Genomic DNA, 20,566 nt, shown 5'->3' on the forward strand with positions numbered 1-20,566 from the left:
ATTAACTTAATACGTGATTAATTTTTATTGATATAAAAATTAAGAAATAGAAAAATCACAAACGAACTAATGATATATTTTTAACATTGTTAATACATAGAGAAAATACTGACAAAAAAATCTTATTATATCAAACTTTTAAAAATATAAATCAAATTAAGACGCGTAAAAAAATAAGTTCAATTAAATTTTTTTTAACAAAAATAAAAACAAAAACATAATTTAACATTTTTTTTTATCTGTGGAACACGGAAAACACAATGAATAATTATTTTATTTCAAATAATGTTTACGTTAAAGTAATTATAACTCTATATAACAATATGTAAATTTCAGCTTTAAGAATATTATTTTTATTTTTTCATAAAGATTTAAAAGATTCAAATCAAATACTACCTTGAGTTTACCTTGAGAAAAGATGTTTCTGACAATTTTGAAAGGAAAGTTTAAAAAAAAATTACTTATCCTTTGAAATAATTCTTATTAAACATCCACTTTATTTAATTTATATGATTGGATTCATTTTTAAATAAAATTAATATAAGTACGAGATTATATATGTAGTACAAAATTATTTCCTTACATCTCATATTTTTCGTTTCCCATGCTTGTATATTCACATGGCTGACGAAAGTGTTATTTGTTGGTAGTACATACCATTAATATTAATATTTAACTAACTTAGACATGACAGGTATTAGGTATTATTTCTTATCAACTTTATTAAATATTATATATTTTACTTAAATTATGTGAATAATATTTCTCTTATAAACGAAAGTTAGTTCAGTAAAATGATTTGTAGTAAAAAATAATTAAAATATACAATATTTTAATTATTTTTAAAAATATAATGTCAATGATTAAAGTTAGTGAGTTTTGTACAAATAATATAAAGTACTATCCATGACATCATAAACTTTATGAATCAGCATGACATATGCTCCACTCATTTTGAAAAAACTAAACATGACTTTGAACGAAGAAGAAGTAGAAAACACAATAAATATAACTAAGTTTGTGTTCGTGGATGACGAGTTTCTACATTATCTTATGAAGTTTTAAATGCAATTAATTTGTAAAAAGATAAACAAAGTAGTATTAAAGGTGATGAGTATAATCAATAATAATAAAAAGTTAATGATAATATAATTAATATAAAATATTTTATAAATATAAAATAGTTTATTTCACAAACTTTTATTTTATAAGTTACAATTTATTTTCAATTTGTAACTTATTTGATTTATTATTATTATTATTATTGATATATATTTTATTTCTATTTCAATTTTATAAAAGTAAATAGTTATTATAATATTTTCTTATTTTTTGAATTTTTTATATAGTTTAAATTAAAAAAAATATTAATATTATAATGTGAACTAAATAATATTTTATTACAATATATTATCTGAAAAATACATAATATAATAAAGAGAAAATTTTTGATATAAATATTTTTTCAAATTGAATTTATTAAAGTTGTATTTATTATTTTATATAAATCAAAGAGAAGAGAGTGTGAATTTATTAATTTATAATATTAAATTATATTAAATTCAAACTTTAAAAGTGTTGAAGTTGCAAACCTCCAATGTTGCACGTGTAATTGGTTTCCAGAAACATAGAGACACCAAACTTCTTGTTACTTTCCTAGAATGTAGTTAAAAGGTGAGGCCTTACATATGAATAGACATGAGAAGTATCATCTCATGCTTCTAACAAAATTATTACTAGATATCATGCACCTCTCTTTTTTCTCATGCTTCTAACAAAATTACAAATATCATCTCCGTAAGACCCATGAAAAATATTTATCTTAATAGTAACAATTTTATTACTAGATTTATCTGTGAATGGAAAATATAATAAGTTTATGTAAAAAATAAAATGTGAAAAACTAAATAAGAAATTTTGGTAACTTAATTGGTAAAAAATTGTGGTGATTTCAAAAACATGGGTTCAAATTCTCTTCTACCTTTTTCTAAAAAAAATATTAAAAAAAAAATTTAAAATATTGATAGTGGATAAAGCACTCAGATTTTAAGGCATTATTGAGGGATCCAATATGTAGGTGATTAAAATATTAATATAATAAATAATATTAAAATAATAAATAATATTAAAAAAATTGTTGAATAGTAAAATTTTTGGACTATAAATAGCCATGAGAGGGGAGACTATTCTGCACAAAGAGAGGAAGAATCAAGTGAGAAATCTTGAGAAATAGAGAAGAAAGAGTTAGGAAGAAATTTTTAGTTGCAAGAAGAGTAGAGGTTCTGGAGGGTTTTCGGGGAAACAAATTCTGGGCAAGAGATTGAGTCTGGAACAGAGGTAGGGGAGCTAACCTTTCTAAGCTTTTATATTATGATTTAGTATTGTTTTATTACTATTCATGTCTTGAAATTCTGTGTGAATCGTAAGACCCTTGAAAATATTTGTAATTCAGATACTAGATTATAAATATATATATATATATATATATATATATATCTATTTTAATAAATAGTATCAATTTTTTTAGTAATAATTTTAAAGGTAGAAAATATAATTAATAATAAAACTTATGGTATAAAAAAAAAGTAAAAAGTGAATAGTAAAAAGTGAAAAAAAAAATTAATTTGTGGAAGGTATAAGTATTCCACGTTGTCTTGAGTCATAAGAGATCAGAATTCATCAAATTGTGAATAAAAAATTATTTTTGTAATAGTAAAATGAATAGTAAAAATGAATAGTAAAATTTTTTGCTATAAATAGCCAAGGGGGGAAGGCTGAAAATTTACACCAAAAACTTAGAAAACTTTTGAGAGAAGAGAGTTGGAAGAATTTCTAGTTGCAAAGGGGACATTCTGGAAGTTTTCGGGGAACGAGGAGATTAAGTCTGTAATAGAGGTAAGGGAAGCTACTCTTGAATCTTGAGTATACAATACTTCGCTTTTGTCTAATCCTAAATCTTGAATATGGAGTATTTTGTTTCTAGATGATCTTGAATTTTGAATGAGAACATGCTTCTGTGATGAGACCCAAGTTTGATGGTTGTAAAATATGATATTGATTCTGTTATGCTAATTGTACGTTATTATTACTTAGAACATTTAGTTATTTCTTTTGCAATTTTGAAAGGATGAGAAGTTGTTTAACCGGCTCTACCAGATTCAACTTCTTGTTTCCCCAGACCTTTTATTGTTTCTTATCTCTTTATATTGTAATTTTGGAAGGATGAAAAGTTGTCTAACCGGCTCTGCCAGATTCAACTTCTTATTTCCCCTGAATTTTTATATTAAGATTATTTTGATGGTAGGGGAGCTAATCCTTTCTTACATATGATATTTATACATATTATGATCATGAATATGAGTTATGAACATGTTAAAATTTTGGTAATGGTAGTTATCTATTCACTTGTGTAAATTTAGTTTTCATGATTATAATTTTTCTTATTTTCGAGTTACTGTGGTAAAACATTCCTTTTAATTGTTTTTACGATTTAGCTAAAATTTTAAAATATGAATCCTAAGACCTATTTCTTCACTTTGACCATTTAGATCATTAATTAAGAGTCTGTACTTGGAGAAATAAGTTCTGCATGTTTGAGTAAATTAATTACCCATGTTATTGTGTTACTGAGTCCTCTCAGTAAAATATAGATTCTGTTCTATTTGACCATTAGATCAACCTGAAAATTTGATATATGATTCCTAAGATATATTACTATAATTTGACCGTTCGGATTTGTAATTAGAAGTCTATGTGTTGAGAAATAAATTTCGAAATTTTGAAAAGTATGATGAACATTTTGTTCTTAAGTTATCATGGTAAAAACTTCATATATATTTCATTTACTGTTACATTGAGCCCAAACTTTAATATGTAGTTCCTAAGACATGTTGATGTATTTTGGCTGATCTATGACCTTTGAATGGTGAAAATATGTTGAGTTATACTCGTTATGAAAAAAAAATGAGTTTATAATATGAAGTATGATATCTGGCAATATGTTTACTTTATTTTGGGTATTGACACCAAAACGGGTTATTATCAATTTATGATTAAAGAATGAACATGATTGAGTTAGGTGGATAAGAGGGTATGATTTGTTGATTTTATGAAATGTTGGAGTGGATATAAGAAATCATTACTTATGAAATGATGTTTACTACTGGGAGTAATATGTTCGGTTTATACCATGAGAGCTTGATATGAGCAAAGTAACACCCGAGATTTATGAAAGCAGGCAGAAAGTGGTCTGACCATAAGGCTTTGACATAAACATATGATTCGTAAGTTTTATAGAAGCAGGCAGAGAGAGGTCTGACCATAAGGCTTCAGAAAGTAAGACATAGTATACAAGTAAGGCCTAAGAAAGTAAGACATAGTATACAGGTAAGGCTTAAGGAAGCAGGCAGAGAGCGGTCTGACCATAAGGCTTCGTGAGTAAGCATGGTATACTTGTAAGGTTTATGAAAATGAGAAAGATGATGAATTAATGACATTGGGATAATGGTATTTATAAATTGCAGAAATACATGATTAAAACATTTATATTATAAGTAAGTTTAATGATTGTATGATATGGTTGGCTTACCCTTATTTGTTTGTGCTATGATCATATAACTCATGTTATATGTGAGCAGATAATGTTGCAGATGCGGTTGAAAAAGCTTAGAGATGATGAGAGAGATGCGGGGAAAAACTTTCAGGGATTTTTGTAAAAAGAATAAATTTGCATTAGAAAAATATGTTGTGTAAGACTTATAAGTTTAATTTCGAATTTATGTTAAGTGGTGAAGACTATATTGTTTAAAGTTTATAAGTTTGGAATTGTACTTTGGAAGAATTGAAATAAAGTTTGATTGTTTATATCAGATATCAAATTATTTTAGTCTTTACTACGAGTAATACCCTTTAAATTATTTGGGGTGTTACATGAATAATGTTAATGAAAAACATAGGTGCTTGTTATATATCTATCTATATTGAATTTCTGTGTTAATATTATATGTTGTTGTTTTGAATCTGTAAATAAGAAATTTGTTAAAACTAGTTGAGGAACACTTTGGCTAAGGAAAGACTTGGTACTTAAGTTGTCCATTGTGACGCACCTCTCTTTCCTGAAAGTCTACTCGACAAGTTGTTAACTTAAATCTTATTGAACAGATTATGTACTGTTAAATTATTGTGCAATATATCTTGTTGGAATGAAAATTTCTGATGAATTCATGTTACTGTGGTAGATATGGAATTATGAATTATAATTGTGATGGTAGGATAGAGGAATCTTAAAAACCGGAGTTGGTACATTCTTGATCATAGAGCAGCCCTGTCAAATCCAGTAAGTTGTGACTAGTCATATGTACTGGCGTTTATGGTGAGTTTGATTCGTCAAACATTTGATTTTTCTCCGGTGACCATTTATGGTGATATTTTACTATTGTTAATTTATTTTGTGATATATTCATTTTGTATGATTTCTGTGATGATTGTATTTTATTATATTGGATTTGAATTTATGCATCTAAACATGATATGAGTATTATGGGGAAATTTTGTAATGGTATAATATGAGTTGAGGAATATGAGCATGGTATGAGTCTCGTGGAGAGATTCTATAATGATATGGTATTTGTGTATATGTTGATGTTGAGGGTCCTATTGTTGGAGGTTATCCTGATACTTTAATAATCATCCAGTCTCATGTAGAGAAGGATGAATTATGTGGTGAGAGGGGCATAAGGTCCTGGTCTATGTGCCGGTTTTGGACATAGTGTTGAGAACTAACCTTGTGAATGGTATGGAGTATTTTGGAAGTGTATTTGTAAGAAGAAGTAGAAGTCACAAGTGCATAACCTCCCGTGACCGCTCATCAACGTATCATTCGGATGAATGTCTATTGGGTATTGTGGTGTCTATTGGGTATTGTGGAACGAGTATCTATGGAGTATTGTGGGATGAGTGTTTATTGGGTATTGTGGGACGAGTGTCTATTAGGAATTGTGGTATGATGGGATGAGTATCTATGGTGTGATTGTGGTATGATGGTATGAGGGTGTCTGACATAATTATTATATGATGTTTGTATCAAAGTAATTATGCATGTTTTATAAATGATTTGTTGCATGTTAGCTCACCCTACTTGTTTGTGTTTGTGTATGTGCGATGATCATATAATTCGTTATACGGGAACAGATGAAGGAATGTCGTCTGATCTAGTGCCAATGAAGAAAGAGATAGAAGAATAAATTAGAAGAATTCGAGTTATATTTATGAGTTTGTAGTTAAAATATGAGTTTAAAATATATATATATATATATATATATATATATATATATATATATATATATATATATATATATATATATATATATATATATATATATATATATATATATATATATATATATATATATATATCAACTATGAATGAGATTATGGGATGTTACATTAAATATAATGCTATAATATATAAATTATGAATTATCAAGTGTGAGATTATGGGATATTACAACCTCTAATATTTTATTAACTTTATTTTACTTTTCTTTTTTCTCTTCATTCATTGCATTTTTTTTATTCTTTAATCGATTTTTAAAAATCGATTAATAATTCAATAATTTAAGGATTAAAATATACTTTTTTTCTTAAAAGCAGTTTTTAAAGTTATCTCTTTTAACCAATTTTTGAAAGTCAATTAAGAAAAAAAAATTATTTTGAAACAAGTTTAAACTTTGAAATATATTTATTCCTTAAACGTATTTATGCTTTAAACTTATTAAATTTAAAACGACAAAAAAAAAAGTAACAAATGATAAATTTTTCAAAATCAAAATAAAACAAAAAGAATAATTAACAAAATTTTAAATAAAAATTACAACCCAATACAATTATAATATTTAAAAAATTAACTAAAATTAAATTAAACAATTATAAATAAATAAAAAATCAATATAATTTCAAGCACCAAAAAAATATTTTTTATTTGGTTATTTTTTTCTAATTTTTTATTTGATTTTTCAAAATATTGTAATTGTATTTTGGTTGCTATTTTTTATTTGAAATTTTGTTAAATTTTGTTAATTGTGTTTTTTTATATTTTGTTTGTTTTATTTAGATTTTTTAAAATTTTTAATTTGTTATTTTTTTGTTATTTTAAATTTAATACGGCTTTTTTCTTAAATGACGAATAAGAAATAAACGATATATTTTCTTGTTAAACTTATTTTGAAGTATGTTTATTCGTTAAACCTATTTAGAATTACATTTTTTCTTAAATGTATTTTAAAATAGTTTTTTTTCTTCTTAACTTTCCAAAGTTGTCTAAAAGTTAACGGATTTTCAAAAGTCACAATGTATTTTAAATTTAAATCGTTAAATTCTTAACTAGAGAAGAGAAAAGTAAAAAAGAAATTAATTTAATAAAAGGTTGAATGTTATATTTGTAATTTTGATATATATAGATTGAAGAAGAGAGGTGCAGAAACACCCTTATTACTAAAATCATATATCTAATTTTTTTCTATTAAAAATTGATTCTATTTATTTTATTTATTTAATGTAAAAATATTTTTTTTTTAAATTTACTTTATTTAAACATGCCATCTAGATAAATTAAATACTTAAACATATATTTTTAAAATATCTATACTATTATATAAAAATGATTCATCTGGTTTGTGTTCACGTTCTTTTTTAATTTTACTCGGATAATTATTTTTTAAATTTACCTATTTTTTAATTAATTATATTTTTAATTTAACTATTTTTAAAATTAAATAAATAAAAATTATTCATAATTAAATTGTAAATTTATGTATATTTATTTTTATAATTATTATTTTATATTATTTTGTTATTATAGTAAATAATACAGATCTATTTTCATTATAGTTAAGTTTAAATTATATTAGATTCATCGGAATGAATTCGGATCCGATTCACCTCAATGGATATTGAAATGTATATTTAAGTGACTTTCCAAGGAGAATACAAAGGATGTTATAGATTTTGTGAACAAAGATTGATGAAAGGAAATTATTGAAGAAAAAGTTATCAAGGAGAATATGAGCTTGTTATTAATAAATTTACCAAATTAAAATATTTAAGATTTTCATGAAAAATCACATAATGGATGAACGCAGCCAATAAATGGATATAAAGACAATAAATAATTTTAGGGACATATATCCAATGTCAATAAATATATAAAAATATATAAACATAAAACTTTTATAAAGTAAATAATATAAATTTTGGTAATAGGTACAGTAATTATAAAGATTTAGAAAACAAAGTATTAGAGATGTAGATGTTTTAAATTAATGAAGCGATATTATTTTAATGTTAAAGTTTGATAATATAAATAGAAATTTATAAATGCATTTCATTATCTAAAACACGTATTATCTCTCCATAACTCTTTCTTTGGACGTTCTCTTCTTTCTCTTTAAGTTTTCTAACCCCTAAGTCATTTCTTTTACGATCAAAGTACCTAGTTGATCACAATAGTAATATCTTCAACTTCATCTCATTAGTTTTCTTTATATGATAAATAAGTTTCTATTTTTTTTTTGCTTTTGCTTAGTTATTTTAAGACACATGCGAGTTAGTCTTTCTACATGTGTCGTTCAATCTTTCTTTCTAGTTCCATGTAAATCAGTAGTCCTAAGGACTTACTTTGATCATAATTCTATAGCTTGTAGGTACAACTAAAGTTATTTGAGCTTTCTATCATGTAAGAGAACCTAACTAATATCTTTTAATTTATTTTGAGGTTCAGGAAATTGTGTTCTTACTCAAAATATTGTGAAATTGATGGTTGGTAAGATGAATTATTGATTTTCTACACTAATTTGTTTTGAATGATCTATGGATTTGAACTTGGTTGCTGATATAATGATATGATTGTCGAATGGTATTGATTCTTGATGATTTGAGAATAATAAGTTGTTGTTTTGGCTTATTAGTTAGCTGTTGAACTTTAGTTTTACAATAGGCTAAAGAAATGGTTCGTTTTGGTTTAAATGGGGGTTTTCCTAGGCGAGATTTTGAAGGAATGGTTGGATGGTAAACCTTATGCTTAGGGTCTGTTTTGGGGTTATTTAAGACTTGTCTGGCTATTTAATTCACAAAAATCTGATTGGTATAATGTCAAATCTCATGTATGAGTTTTTGGGTAGATGAGTTGATCTAATGGACCAAGTCATTAACCAAATAAGAAAATTTGTATCAAATATGAAGGATAAACATGTTTTCAAATTAATTACAATACCAAAGATATAAATTGGATCATTTCGTTAGGTCTTTAGTGCATATAGATAATACTTTGAAGTTGTTAATTTTCTCCTTGATGCGGTCAAACACGTCACTGGACTCTCCTTGATTATTTGATGAGTATGAAATATGCGTGTTACTACATGTTTGGATGTGTGGATGAATGATTGATAAATGGTGTGAACTGAGATGAGATAGGGTTTGATCTTCAAACTGTAGTATTCTGAGTAAATGCTGTAGTATGGTCGAGTGTCATTAGTGATCGTTCGATTCTTCATGGAAGTGAATAGTATTAACTGATTTCTCATGCTTTAGGGACATTGTCTAAGAGTCATTCTGTAATACTCTGTAGAATTAGGTAAACTATGACCGAGAGTCAGTATTAGCCGTTCAGTTTTCCTTTGAGCGTCCGTCTGTACTAAATTCTTCTTTTGGAGAGAATTTCGTTCATGAAGATCGTTTTATAATATTAGATATACGTAAATGAGCATTCGGCCTAACTGTAGTTCTCCTTTAGGCTTCCTAAACAGTTTAGTTAATGTATACTATACTACCTAAAGTCGTACATGTTATTGTTATTCTTCATTAAAAATTAAGTGTGGCTCAAGTATATATATATTCATTCATTTTATGTATGTTTAGTAGTGCTCGGTCTTGGACCAAGCGTTCGATCTCAGTAGCGCTCATTCTTGATAAGTGCTTGGTCTTGGACCAACGCTCATTCAATAGTATGCGGTTTCTACAGGGCTTGGTCTTAAACCAAGCGCTGAGTCTCGTTTCAGTAATCTATTATTACCGTTTTCAGAATAAGAGTCTTCAGTCAAACTCAATAGCGTTCGTTACTTCATAGTTTCTCATCGGTTATTAGTATTAGGTGTCAAACAATATTGGTCTTTAAAAGGTGTTCGGCCTAGATTCTTAATACTCGGCCTAGGCTTCGTGGCGTCCGGTTTGAACTCTTAGGGGTCTGTTCATTGAAGTGGATAAATTCGTAAATAGCGCTCGGTCATGTTAGTTTCTAAGAAGTGTTATTCCATTCGGACTTGTGCTATGATGAGAAAGTGTGATCTTATTTCAGTTAAATATATTGATGATGAAGTATAAGAGAATTTGAAATGTGATGCGAATGAAATAGTTTGGTTATGAAAGAGTATTCCAGGGAGGAATATCTCGGAAAGTGGTTATTGATTGGTAAAGTATGAATGTGGGCAAAGCTTAGCGGGCGTTTATCCTGATATTCCATGATTACTCATTCTCACGTAGAGAGAAGTAAGTCATGTGTGGGAATGACAGGAGGTCCTAGTCCATAAGGTTAACTAGGACGGAACGGATTAACCCTGGGTGGCAGTTGTTGAGGGTATCCTAGTTACTACATCACTTGGGTGCACAAACGTCGTAGCTACACAGGATTCATACAGTCCGGACAGTCAAAGTCAAGTGGTCGGTCTTTGTATGCCATTACGCATGAATTATGATTAGGTGTTGTTGATTTAATTATGAATGTTGTATGTTGTTATTGAATTAATTAAATTACATAAGTGTACCCTGTTTATCATCTTGTCTGTGTTGTGCGTTCGGTTGTTGTCCTATTGCAATGATCATTCATGTGGATGTGAGCAGAAGGAGAAGAGTTGCTGGAAGAAGCATTGGAAGAGGCGGAAGTGAAGGCCGAACCTTAGGAACGTTCGGTCAGTTGTTGGCTTCATCTTTTGTAAGACCGTTCGGTATAAGTTATTTTGTAAATCGTTCGGTCTAGTTGTAGCTAGTGTGCGGTTTTAATTCCCTGCTATTATGTAAGGTCGTTCGGCCATAATAGTATCTCGTTATGTGTAGAACTGATCTGTAGTATTATTAATATGTGATTATTCTCGTATATGGTTTTATACTGTATTTTTGGGATGTTACAGTGACACTGAGGGGTAGGGGTTGATGTTGAGCTTTGCAAAGTCAAAAAGCTCTATCTGGGTGTGGCTTTGAGTGCCACTTTTTTCCCTGTAGGTTTGGAGCTATTTTTGTGATAATTCGTTGAGTACCAGTTTGAGCATTGAGCGTCCAAGGAGCATTATATGTTTATGTGTTTTCTGATTTTGGTTTGATCTATACTGATTTTGAGTATATTTCATTGACTTCTTGTGCAAATAATTATGGATCTTTTGATGATGGATAACCTGAATATATGTATAGTTAAAGAATATTGTGAAAAGAGTTCCATGGGGAATTTCTTAAGGTGGTTCATTATAGTAATGTATTGGTGTAGAGACTCAGCCTTGAAGTTATCCTGATGCTTCAATAATTAGTCCATCTCAAGTAAAGAACGAGATTATGTGGTAAAGAGTAGTATGAGGTCCTAGTCTATAGTTTGATTCTTTTAGGTTGTAGACATACTAATCTTGTGTGGTAGCTTGGGGGACAGTTGTTCCACCACTACAAGTGTACAAGTTGTCATAGTTTGACATCAATATATATATATATATATATATATATATATATATATATATATATATATATATATATGGATTAGTCAAGTCTAGAATCTATTTATAATATTAACTTACCATTCTATGTTTTGTTTGTGTGTTGCTTGCTACTCTTTTTTGAAATGATCACCTCATTGGTGTGAGTAGAAAGAGATGATACAGTGGAGCAGGCTCTAGGCGGTGAGATGTAGCGTTGTTTTAAAGTAGTTAGTTCCTTTGGTTGTTTTGAAGGAACATTTTTGGATGTGTAGACCATTGAAAGTTAGAGTGGTGTATATAAAATTTGAACTGTAGTTATTTTAGATAACTGTACAAATATTTTATATACCTTCGTATTTAAATGTTCTAGTTTATTGGTTTTGTGATGTTTCCTTAATAATGTTTTATACTATTTAAATAATTAGTGTTGTCAAAATGGGTTGTAACCCGCGAGCCAACCCGGCCTTCCATGAGTTTGAGCCGGGTTAGGTTTGGAAAAAATGTAATTTTTTTTAAGTGGGTTAGTTTTCAACCCGGCTCACTTATAACCCGGCTCATCCGGGTTGAACCCGTGGTAGGCCAGATTAGCTCAACAACCCACCTAATTTAATTTAATTATTTATTATTTTGTGTTTCAATATCATTAGTTAGCATTTTTTATTGTATTGTAGATGAGATAAAAAAAATGTTTCAAGAGAGAAAAATATTATAGATTTATCTATTCAAGACTCTAATATTATATATAGAAAAGTGATACAAAATTTATCAGTATAAAAAACTTATTTGTTCGCGTGCTTGTTTTTGGATTACGCTTGGAATGTATGATATATATATTTTTTTATTTTGAATTGTCTTTGGAGTTAAAGTGAAATTTATTTAAATTTGAATTAATAAAAATTATAATTTTTTTATTTAAAAAAAACCTTATAATTAAGTGAACTAGTGAGCCAACCCGTTTTATCCATCAACCCGTGATGGGTCGGGCCGGATTCGAATTTTTCCAACTCGCTAATAAGTGAACCGGGTTGGGTTGGCTCACTAAGTGACTAACCCGTGGTGAGCCGAACCAGGTCGAGCCGGATTATCCATTTTGACAGCTCTAGAAAATAAAGTCACACTAGTAAAAAAACTGCTTTTTAACTCGCCCTATAGACTTCGGTTTAGGAGAAACCGAAGCCTATCAAAACGCGGTGGCATTTTTATAGTTTAGGTGAACTTATACGCCTCGGTTCAAGGGGACCCGAAGCATATAAGGCATATTACCTCGGTTGATAGTAAAACCGATGCCTAAAAGCCTACCTTTCCACCTGACAAGTCTGAAATTTGAAGTCTGCGCAGAGCCTATGGCTTCGGTTCGTTCAGAACCGGTGCGAAACCATGTTTATGCCTCGATTTAGGCGGGAACCGAGGCGTATAACCATTTCATTTTTTTTAATTTTTTTCTGAGGACTATATGCCTCGGTGGAGAGTAGAACCGAGGTATATATGAATGTACTACTTCTGTTGAGAGTAGACCCGAGGTAGTATTGCTTACCTCTCGTAAAAAAAGATAACCTACAGTTTCCCCTCTTTCCTCATCCCCTCCTTCCTTTCCCGCAACCCTTCCCTTTTCCATTCCCCTCTCCCTCAACTCCACCATTCCCTCACCACCCTCTTCTCCCTCTGCATCCCCCAAAACGACCTTGTTTCCCTCCTTACTACCAACCCCTCCATCCTCCACCATTCCTCGTTGTTCGTTCGTTTCCTAGGGTTTTGGCGCTTAGAAGACGTGGTGGAGGCCGCTGTAGGACCTCGCGGCGTACCCCAGGACGTTGCCCATAGCCATGAAGAAGGAGAAGAAGGCGTTTGTGTTGCGCGTCTTGCGGTGGTCACCGGTGGAGAGGTCGACGAGAAGGGCACGGTAGGGGCCCTGGAGCATGTTCTTGGCCACGTCTAGTATCCAGAAGCCGACGACGAAGATGGCTTGGGTTTTCTTTCCCCTTGACATAAACAAAGAAAGCAATCTCCCTTCTCCCACTTGACAGATGTAAGGACCGTGATTTTAGGAGTGGTGGGGACACTACTTGTTTGTTTGGAGTGGAATTATTGAGGGAAGGAGAAAAGGAAAGGGGGGCATTTTACGGGGGAGGCTTGGCAGATAGGGGGCTCTCATTTTTGGCATGTGAGAGAGAGAGAGCCGTGAAGGTGAGGCAGCAGCAAAAGGGAAGGGAGCCTTCCTCCCTCCATTTTTCCAGCCGTCCAGCCGTACAAAGAGCACCGTGGAAGTTGCACCAAATTCAGAAGGGCTGAGAGGAGGAGCTGGGATGTACATCTGGTGAGAGGGGAGTCCTTGCAGGGAGAAGAAGTGAAGAACTCTTAAAGATTGGAAGAAGATCAAACTCTCTGGAAGTGATTCGAGGAGGTCTTCAAGAGGTAAGGGGAACTAGATCTTTTGTTTGATTGTTGATATATACTATGTTTAATGCAGATCTGGGAAGTTTGGGATGAAAAATTGGGGTTTTCTGGGTTCTGGAAAACATGGTGCGATTTCTGCAGAATTTTGCAGAAACGCGCGTACGTTCAATTTGGTGAGTGAATATGGGACGTTCGTCCCATTCGCTAAGAAGGTTCGGTTTTGTGGTTAGCGAACGTCAGCGTTCGTCCAAAATGGCTCGTCGGCCAAAATATGTTGAGCGTTCGGTCTTGGCTAGATTTTAATAGTGAGCGTTCGGTATTTAAGTGTTTCGTTGAGCGTTCGTCCTTAAATGTTTTCGTTGAGCGTTCATCCTTAAGTGTTTCGTTGAGCGTTCGTCCTTAAGTGATTCGTTGAGCGTTCGTCCTTAGTTTTCGTTGAGCGTTCGTGCTTGGCTTTGGTGAGCGTTCGTTCTTGGCTTTGTGAGCGTTCGTCCTTGGTTTGGTGAGCGTTCGTCATTAGCTTTGTGAGCGTTCGTCCTTAAGTAGTTATGTGAGCGTTCGTCCTTGGTTTGGTGAGCGTTCGTTCTTGGCTTTGTGAGCGTTCGTCCTTGGCTTTGTGAGCGTTCGTCCTTGTATTTGTGAGCGTTCGTCCAAACAGTGTGATATTGAGCGTTCGTCCAAACACTGTTATATTGAGCGTTCGTCCAAACAGTGATATAGTGACCGTTCGACCAAACAGTGATATAGTGAGCGTTCGTCCAAACAGTGATATAGTGAGCGTTCGTTCAAACAGTGAGATAGCGAGTGTTCAACCTTGATAATAATTATTCTAAGTTAGTGATCGTTCATTCCAACAGTATTCATTTTGAGTGAGGTGTTCGGTTTAAGCGTTTGGCCTTTATTTGATATTATAAGTTATGAATCTTGAGCGTTCGGTCCTAATTGGATAAATCCTAAGTTGAAATCTCTGAACGTTCGGTCTTATTAGCGATTAATGACGTTCGTCCAAAGAGTGTTAGCGTTCGTTCAGATAACGTCCGTCCAGAAGTATTGTCAAAATGGTTTAGATGACGTTCGTCCAATGAATTATGGTGACGTTCGGCCAAGTGGTGTTCGGCCTAGTGTTTGAAAAGGGCGCTCGTCTAGTGACGTTCATTCCACAAGTGTTTGGATGAATAGTGTTCGGATGAATAGTGTATGGATGAATAGTGTTTTGATGAATAGTGTTCGGATGAATAGTATTAGGTTCGAAGTTGATTTTTCACTAGAATTGAATTATGTGTATAAATGTTTGCAATGTATATTGTAATGTGAATCATGTGAAAGTATGTGAATGCATGGTAGATGCTAAATTACTGAGATAATATGATAGATTATTGTGATCATCTGATGTAAATGTTGAAATTTGAGAATTTTGTGTGGAATATATGTGGTGATGTGAGCTATGAGAAAATATGAGAATGTATGAAATATGATGAATTATTGTAATTATATGATGGGAATGATGAATTTGAGTATGATTCGGAAATCTCAAGGAGAGATGGATGAAAGTGGTTATGGGGAATATCGTGGTTGTTTCTGTATAATTGTAGGGGCTTCGAAATGGTATGTCTATCCCTACACTCAAAGCATTATTCACACTCAAGTAGAGAAGAATAATGTCAGTGGTGAGAGTAGAGGGAGATCCTCGTCTATAGTCTTTGAATTTAGACATAGGCAGCTTGGGGGATTTATATTGCTAGCGTTGGAGAAAGACCAGCAGAGCTAGCAAGTGTAGAGACGACCAATAGTTCGACAATTATACAAAATCCGGATGAGTCGTGTGAGTATGTAGATTGTGGTTTAATAAGCATGCCTAAGTATTTCTGTATTTAAATCTATGTATGATGACGTGAATTAACTGTACTAGGAGATAACATGTTTTTTTTATATCTAGCTCATCCTTGCATTGTTTTGTTATGTGCTGTTTGGGTATGTTTCTTTGGCGATGATCATCCACTTGGATGGGAGCAGACGTTGTTGAAGAGGTTTCCCTTGAAGCAAGAGTTGGAGGTTGCTGATGTTGCGGAGTAGTCTTCGTAGAGCTTCCTGATTAAACACTTATAGTGTTTAATCCTTTCAACTGTTCAAGTTTAAATTTTCAGTTTCTGTTGGTCCTGAATGACTGTAATTTCATACACGTCGTATTCTGACTGTTCTCTATATTTGAATGATGACGTCTTTATTATGTAATATTTGTTATTATATAATCGGGATGTTACAACAGACACGGCACAGGGAGGCTCTTTCCTCCATTGCAAAAGCTTGCGCTCCGGCGAGGATGACGATGGTGGCCGGCGTCGAAAGTGGAGGGGAGGCACGATGGTGGAGACGAGTACCGTGGCGACGATGATGGGAGGCTCGTCGATCTAAGGCGTTTGGCGAGCATAAAAGATGGTGCCGATGGTGCCACGGTGGGAAGAGAAGAGTTGAACGAAGTTCCTTGGCAACGACGACGATGGCGGATGGAGATGGTGAATGGAGACGCACCGGAAGAGCATTGGTCACGGTGGCTATGGTTGACAGAGAAGATGGAGATGCATTTGAGATGATTGACGATGAAGATGAAGGGTGGTGATTGGCGTGAACCTGGTGACGGCGCCCACAGCGGTTGGTGACGGTGGATGATGGCAACAGTATGGGAGGAACCACAGATAATGGGAAACCCATGTCTTGTATTTTCTTTTATGATTGGATTCAAAAAGGGAAATGAAAGAAACTTGAATCTGATTGAATCAAATTTTGGCCAGGGATTTGTCTCTATAGGTCTGTTTGATGCAGGGGAAAAGTGACGACGCGATTTGGAGTTTGATGGAAGAACGAAGATGTTGGCTTCTGATGGAAGGACTATGCAAGAGTTTGATGGAAGGACTCCCCATCAATGCATCAACATCAGAAGGAGCTTTCAAAACTGGATCCAGAATTGAAGCTATGTCTCCTGACTTTATCAGAGGCACTGCCCATTGAATAATGTTCCCTTCTTCATACTGCATGTCAATAGCTTTTCTGTCGCTCAGTATCTCCAAAAGTAGAACGCCAAAGCTGCATACATCAAACTTTTTGGTGAGGTAATGGAGCTTGTAGTATTCAGGATCAAGATAGCCAAGAGTCCCAACTGGTAGTTCAGCCAGTGGGGAGCTGCTATCTGCAGGACCAAGCAGTGACAAACCAAAATCAGCCACTCTCGCATTGTGTTCTTCATCGATGAGAATGTTTGAAGACTTTATGTCTCAGTGAATCACAGGTGGACAAGCATAGTCGTGCAAATATTCGATTCCACGAGCTGCTTGCACTGTAATCGTCACCCTTCTCACCCAATCCATTTGCTCTTTTATCACTTTGTTGCCATGAAGGTGTTGATGGAATGAGCCATGAGCCATGTACTCATACACAAGGAGCTCTCTTCACCCTCCTCACAGTAGCCTAGTAGATTGAGCAAGTGTGCGTTGTTCAGCCTAGAAAGCAAGTCAAGCTCGGTGTGAAACTCCTTGGAATTCTTCTGCACGTTGGGATACACTATGGCCCTTTTAATAGCAACAACAATGCCATCTTTGAGAACCCCTTTGAACACACAAGAGAAACTTCCTTTCCCCACTATGGACTCCTCTTTGAATCCATCGATTGCTTTCAAGTTCCTCGTATGGGAACATTTGTGCTCTCCTAATCTTGAACTCCTCCAAGTCTAGTCGGACCTTGGATTTCTCCTTCTAGTGTGACGAACTCCCTCTTAGTTTCTTCCCCTTTGACCCTCTTGCTGAAGAAGAACACTGACAATCTCTTAGGTTGTAGCGAACATACAATACCGTAGTTATGGACACAATATAAACAAAGAAAATAGCAAAAGTTATCTCTGCAATACTGCCTCGGTTCATAGGAACCAATGCATTAAGTCCTGTGAAAAAAATATTTTAAAAAATAAAAAATACTACTGTTTCGGTTAATTTTGAACTGAGGCGAAATCCTCCACATTTTTGCCTCGGTTCACAACCGAGGCATAAAAGTATAGACTTTTTGCCTCGCCTGTATATGCATTGGTTCAAGAAGCGCTGCCTATAGGCGAAAATAATCTTTGTCGTTTCCCCTGAGTGCACTAGTGTCATTAAATATGATATCACAACTTTTATATTCCTTTACTTATTTAATTTATTTTTAGTTTATGTTACTAATTTTTATACCTATATTAATTTTATCTAACTTCTCTAATTATTTTTACTTCATTCAACCAGATAAAATTTATTAGTTTATTTATCTATATTGAAATAATCTTTTTACTCCCATTACATCTATAAAATCTTTAGCTTTTAATGTATTTTACATTGCCATACTTATAATAAAGTCACTTTAATTATTTTTACTATTTCTTAGAATTCTTTTTTATTCTACTATTTTTCTTCTTGGCACACATGTTTTATCATAAAATTATAAAATAATAAAAAATATTAAGTTTTCTTACACCTTTTCTATCCAAATGCTAATTTACTGCAATCACAAATATATATTTTGATTGTATTAAGTATGTATTATATATGTTCCTTTAAGTCTAAATTTTTTTAAAGGAAAATTACAATCTAAATTATACTTATATTATATGTTATTTTAAAGTATGTACTTTTTTTCTAAAATTCTTTCTTTGATTTTCTAGAAGACTTTTTAAAAATGAATATCTTACGAAATCATCAAATTTCAAAAGAATGGTGATTAATTGCAACCATCTTTGGATTGAGATAGCTCCAATCAGTTTGAGAATGATGTGTGAGTGAGGAGGTATTCGTTTTCCAACGTTTTTTTATATATATTTATAAATTTATATAAATAAAAATATTTTTTTTAATTTTAATATATTATATATTTAGTATTTAATATATATATATATATATATATATATTAAAAATTTTACATGTTTAAAATATTTCTTTTTGGAGATCACCACTTAATAAAAGTACACCATGTTCTCTACAAACAAAGTTAACTTTGTTGTTTTTTTTATAGGTTAAACCCTTTTAGTTGTCTCTATTTTTATGGGCTTTTTCCAGTTTGATCCTCGTTTTATTAAAATTTTCAATTTAGTCCTAAAAAATGCTAATTTGAGTCAATTGAGTCCCTGCCGTTAAATTGGCTTAACAGAGTTAAATTTTTTATGAGAAAGGACGTTGACATGACCAGTTTTTGTCACATCACTCCTGCCACGTCAGCATCATCTTCCCTAACAAGGGAAACCCTAATTCCCTCAAGAGTGAAACCCTAGTCACCGCGAGCAAACCCTAGTGTCGTCGTCGTAAAGTCGTTGTGAAGCCTTCAGTCTCGTCACCGCCACCTTGCTGCGAAGCCTTCAGCCATCGAATGTCGACATCCCGTAACATCCAAAATCAAACCCCAAATCTGCAAGAGAACCAGATCGGAACAAAAACCACATCACAGCCAAGTGCGAGCACCATCACGCCAACGAAAAGCAAGAGAAGACCAGATCTGAACCGGAAAACCTAAACCTCTTCTCCCTCTTTCGCAAGTCACCATTAGTGGTAGAAACCACCACCAAACCCACTATCAGTCACACATTCAACCTACAGGAAACTAGAAAAAACAAAACGAAGGCCACCACTGATCGTGCCTCTACCGTCGCGAGAATGAGGACTACCGTGACGTAGCACCGCCGTAACTCAACTTCTGCAGATCTGAACCTACGAATAAGGACCAACACGACCCTCCATCGTCTCGTCAACACTGTTGCGCGAATAGGTGCGAGCCGCCATGAAACCCCAAGACATCGTGACGAAAGCCGTGAAGAACCCCGGTCACCCTCTTCTCGCCTGTAGCAGGCGACAAACCAGCAACCTAATGTTGTTGCGAACACCGCTGCCTGAAACCGGGATGTCGGCATTCGCAGCCTTAAATCTCCTCGTTGCCACGAGAGGAAGAGAACTTATTATCCACGAGAGAGGAACTCAAAGATTTGGGAGAAAATAAAATCTAAGTTGCGTGAATAGTCTATCAGGAAACTAATCTAGGGTTCACTTCTGATCCAATCCAACAACCCTAAATTCAGCGAACCTAAAGGCACACTCCACTTGTTCCAAACCTCTCCCAGAGTGTTGAGATGGTGGCATTGGTGTGTCTGGGGAAATGGTTCGATATGGCCAATGATTTTCGGTTGAGGTTTGCAAAGGAGATTCGTGGAGAGAGGTTAGTGGTGCTTGATGAACATAACAAGAGGGATATCTTGATTCCTGGAACTGGAGGAGTTACCATTAAAGCGGTTTCTGAGTTACAGATGTCAGAGTTGCTTAATCAGAAATTGACAGTAAAAGGGAAAGTTCCTGAGTATTTTAATAAGATTTTTTTTTAATTATATATTCCACGTACAAGGCATGAGAATGCCATGTTTCAAAAAATGGCCCATGTCAACGTCC

At 32.9% G+C, this 20,566-nt stretch overlaps 1 protein-coding gene across 1 annotated transcript; it reads right to left on the bottom strand.

Moving 5' to 3' along the window:
• Positions 1-16,894: 16,894 nt before the first annotated feature.
• Positions 16,895-20,037, bottom strand: LOC108332873 (serine/threonine-protein kinase-like protein CR4). Its single transcript, XM_017568171.1, has 5 exons — positions 19,795-20,037; positions 19,474-19,538; positions 17,852-17,913; positions 17,506-17,720; positions 16,895-17,380 (listed from the first exon to the last, which is right to left on the bottom strand). Exons 1-5 carry the CDS (start codon positions 20,035-20,037, stop codon positions 16,895-16,897), a joined length of 1,071 nt encoding a protein of 356 aa, XP_017423660.1.
• Between the last annotated feature and the right edge of the window lie 529 nt (positions 20,038-20,566).

This window comes from Vigna angularis, chromosome 11 (genome assembly GCF_016808095.1).
Source record: "Vigna angularis cultivar LongXiaoDou No.4 chromosome 11, ASM1680809v1, whole genome shotgun sequence".
Lineage (NCBI taxonomy): Eukaryota > Viridiplantae > Streptophyta > Magnoliopsida > Fabales > Fabaceae > Vigna > Vigna angularis.

What these genes read in the sequence shown, in the direction of transcription:
- LOC108332873 (XM_017568171.1), bottom strand. Translation starts at nt 20,037, where the DNA reads ATGCCGACATCCCGGTTTCAGGCAGCGGTGTTCGCAACAACATTAGGT. An exon ending in GCTGAAGGCTTCGCAGCAAG is followed by an intron (nt 17,914 to 19,473) that starts GTGGCGGTGACG and finishes GTTCTTCTTCAG; the next exon opens with CAAGAGGGTCAAAGGGGAAG. An exon ending in ACTAGAAGGAGAAATCCAAG is followed by an intron (nt 17,721 to 17,851) that starts GTCCGACTAGAC and finishes GTGTGTTCAAAG; the next exon opens with GGGTTCTCAAAGATGGCATT.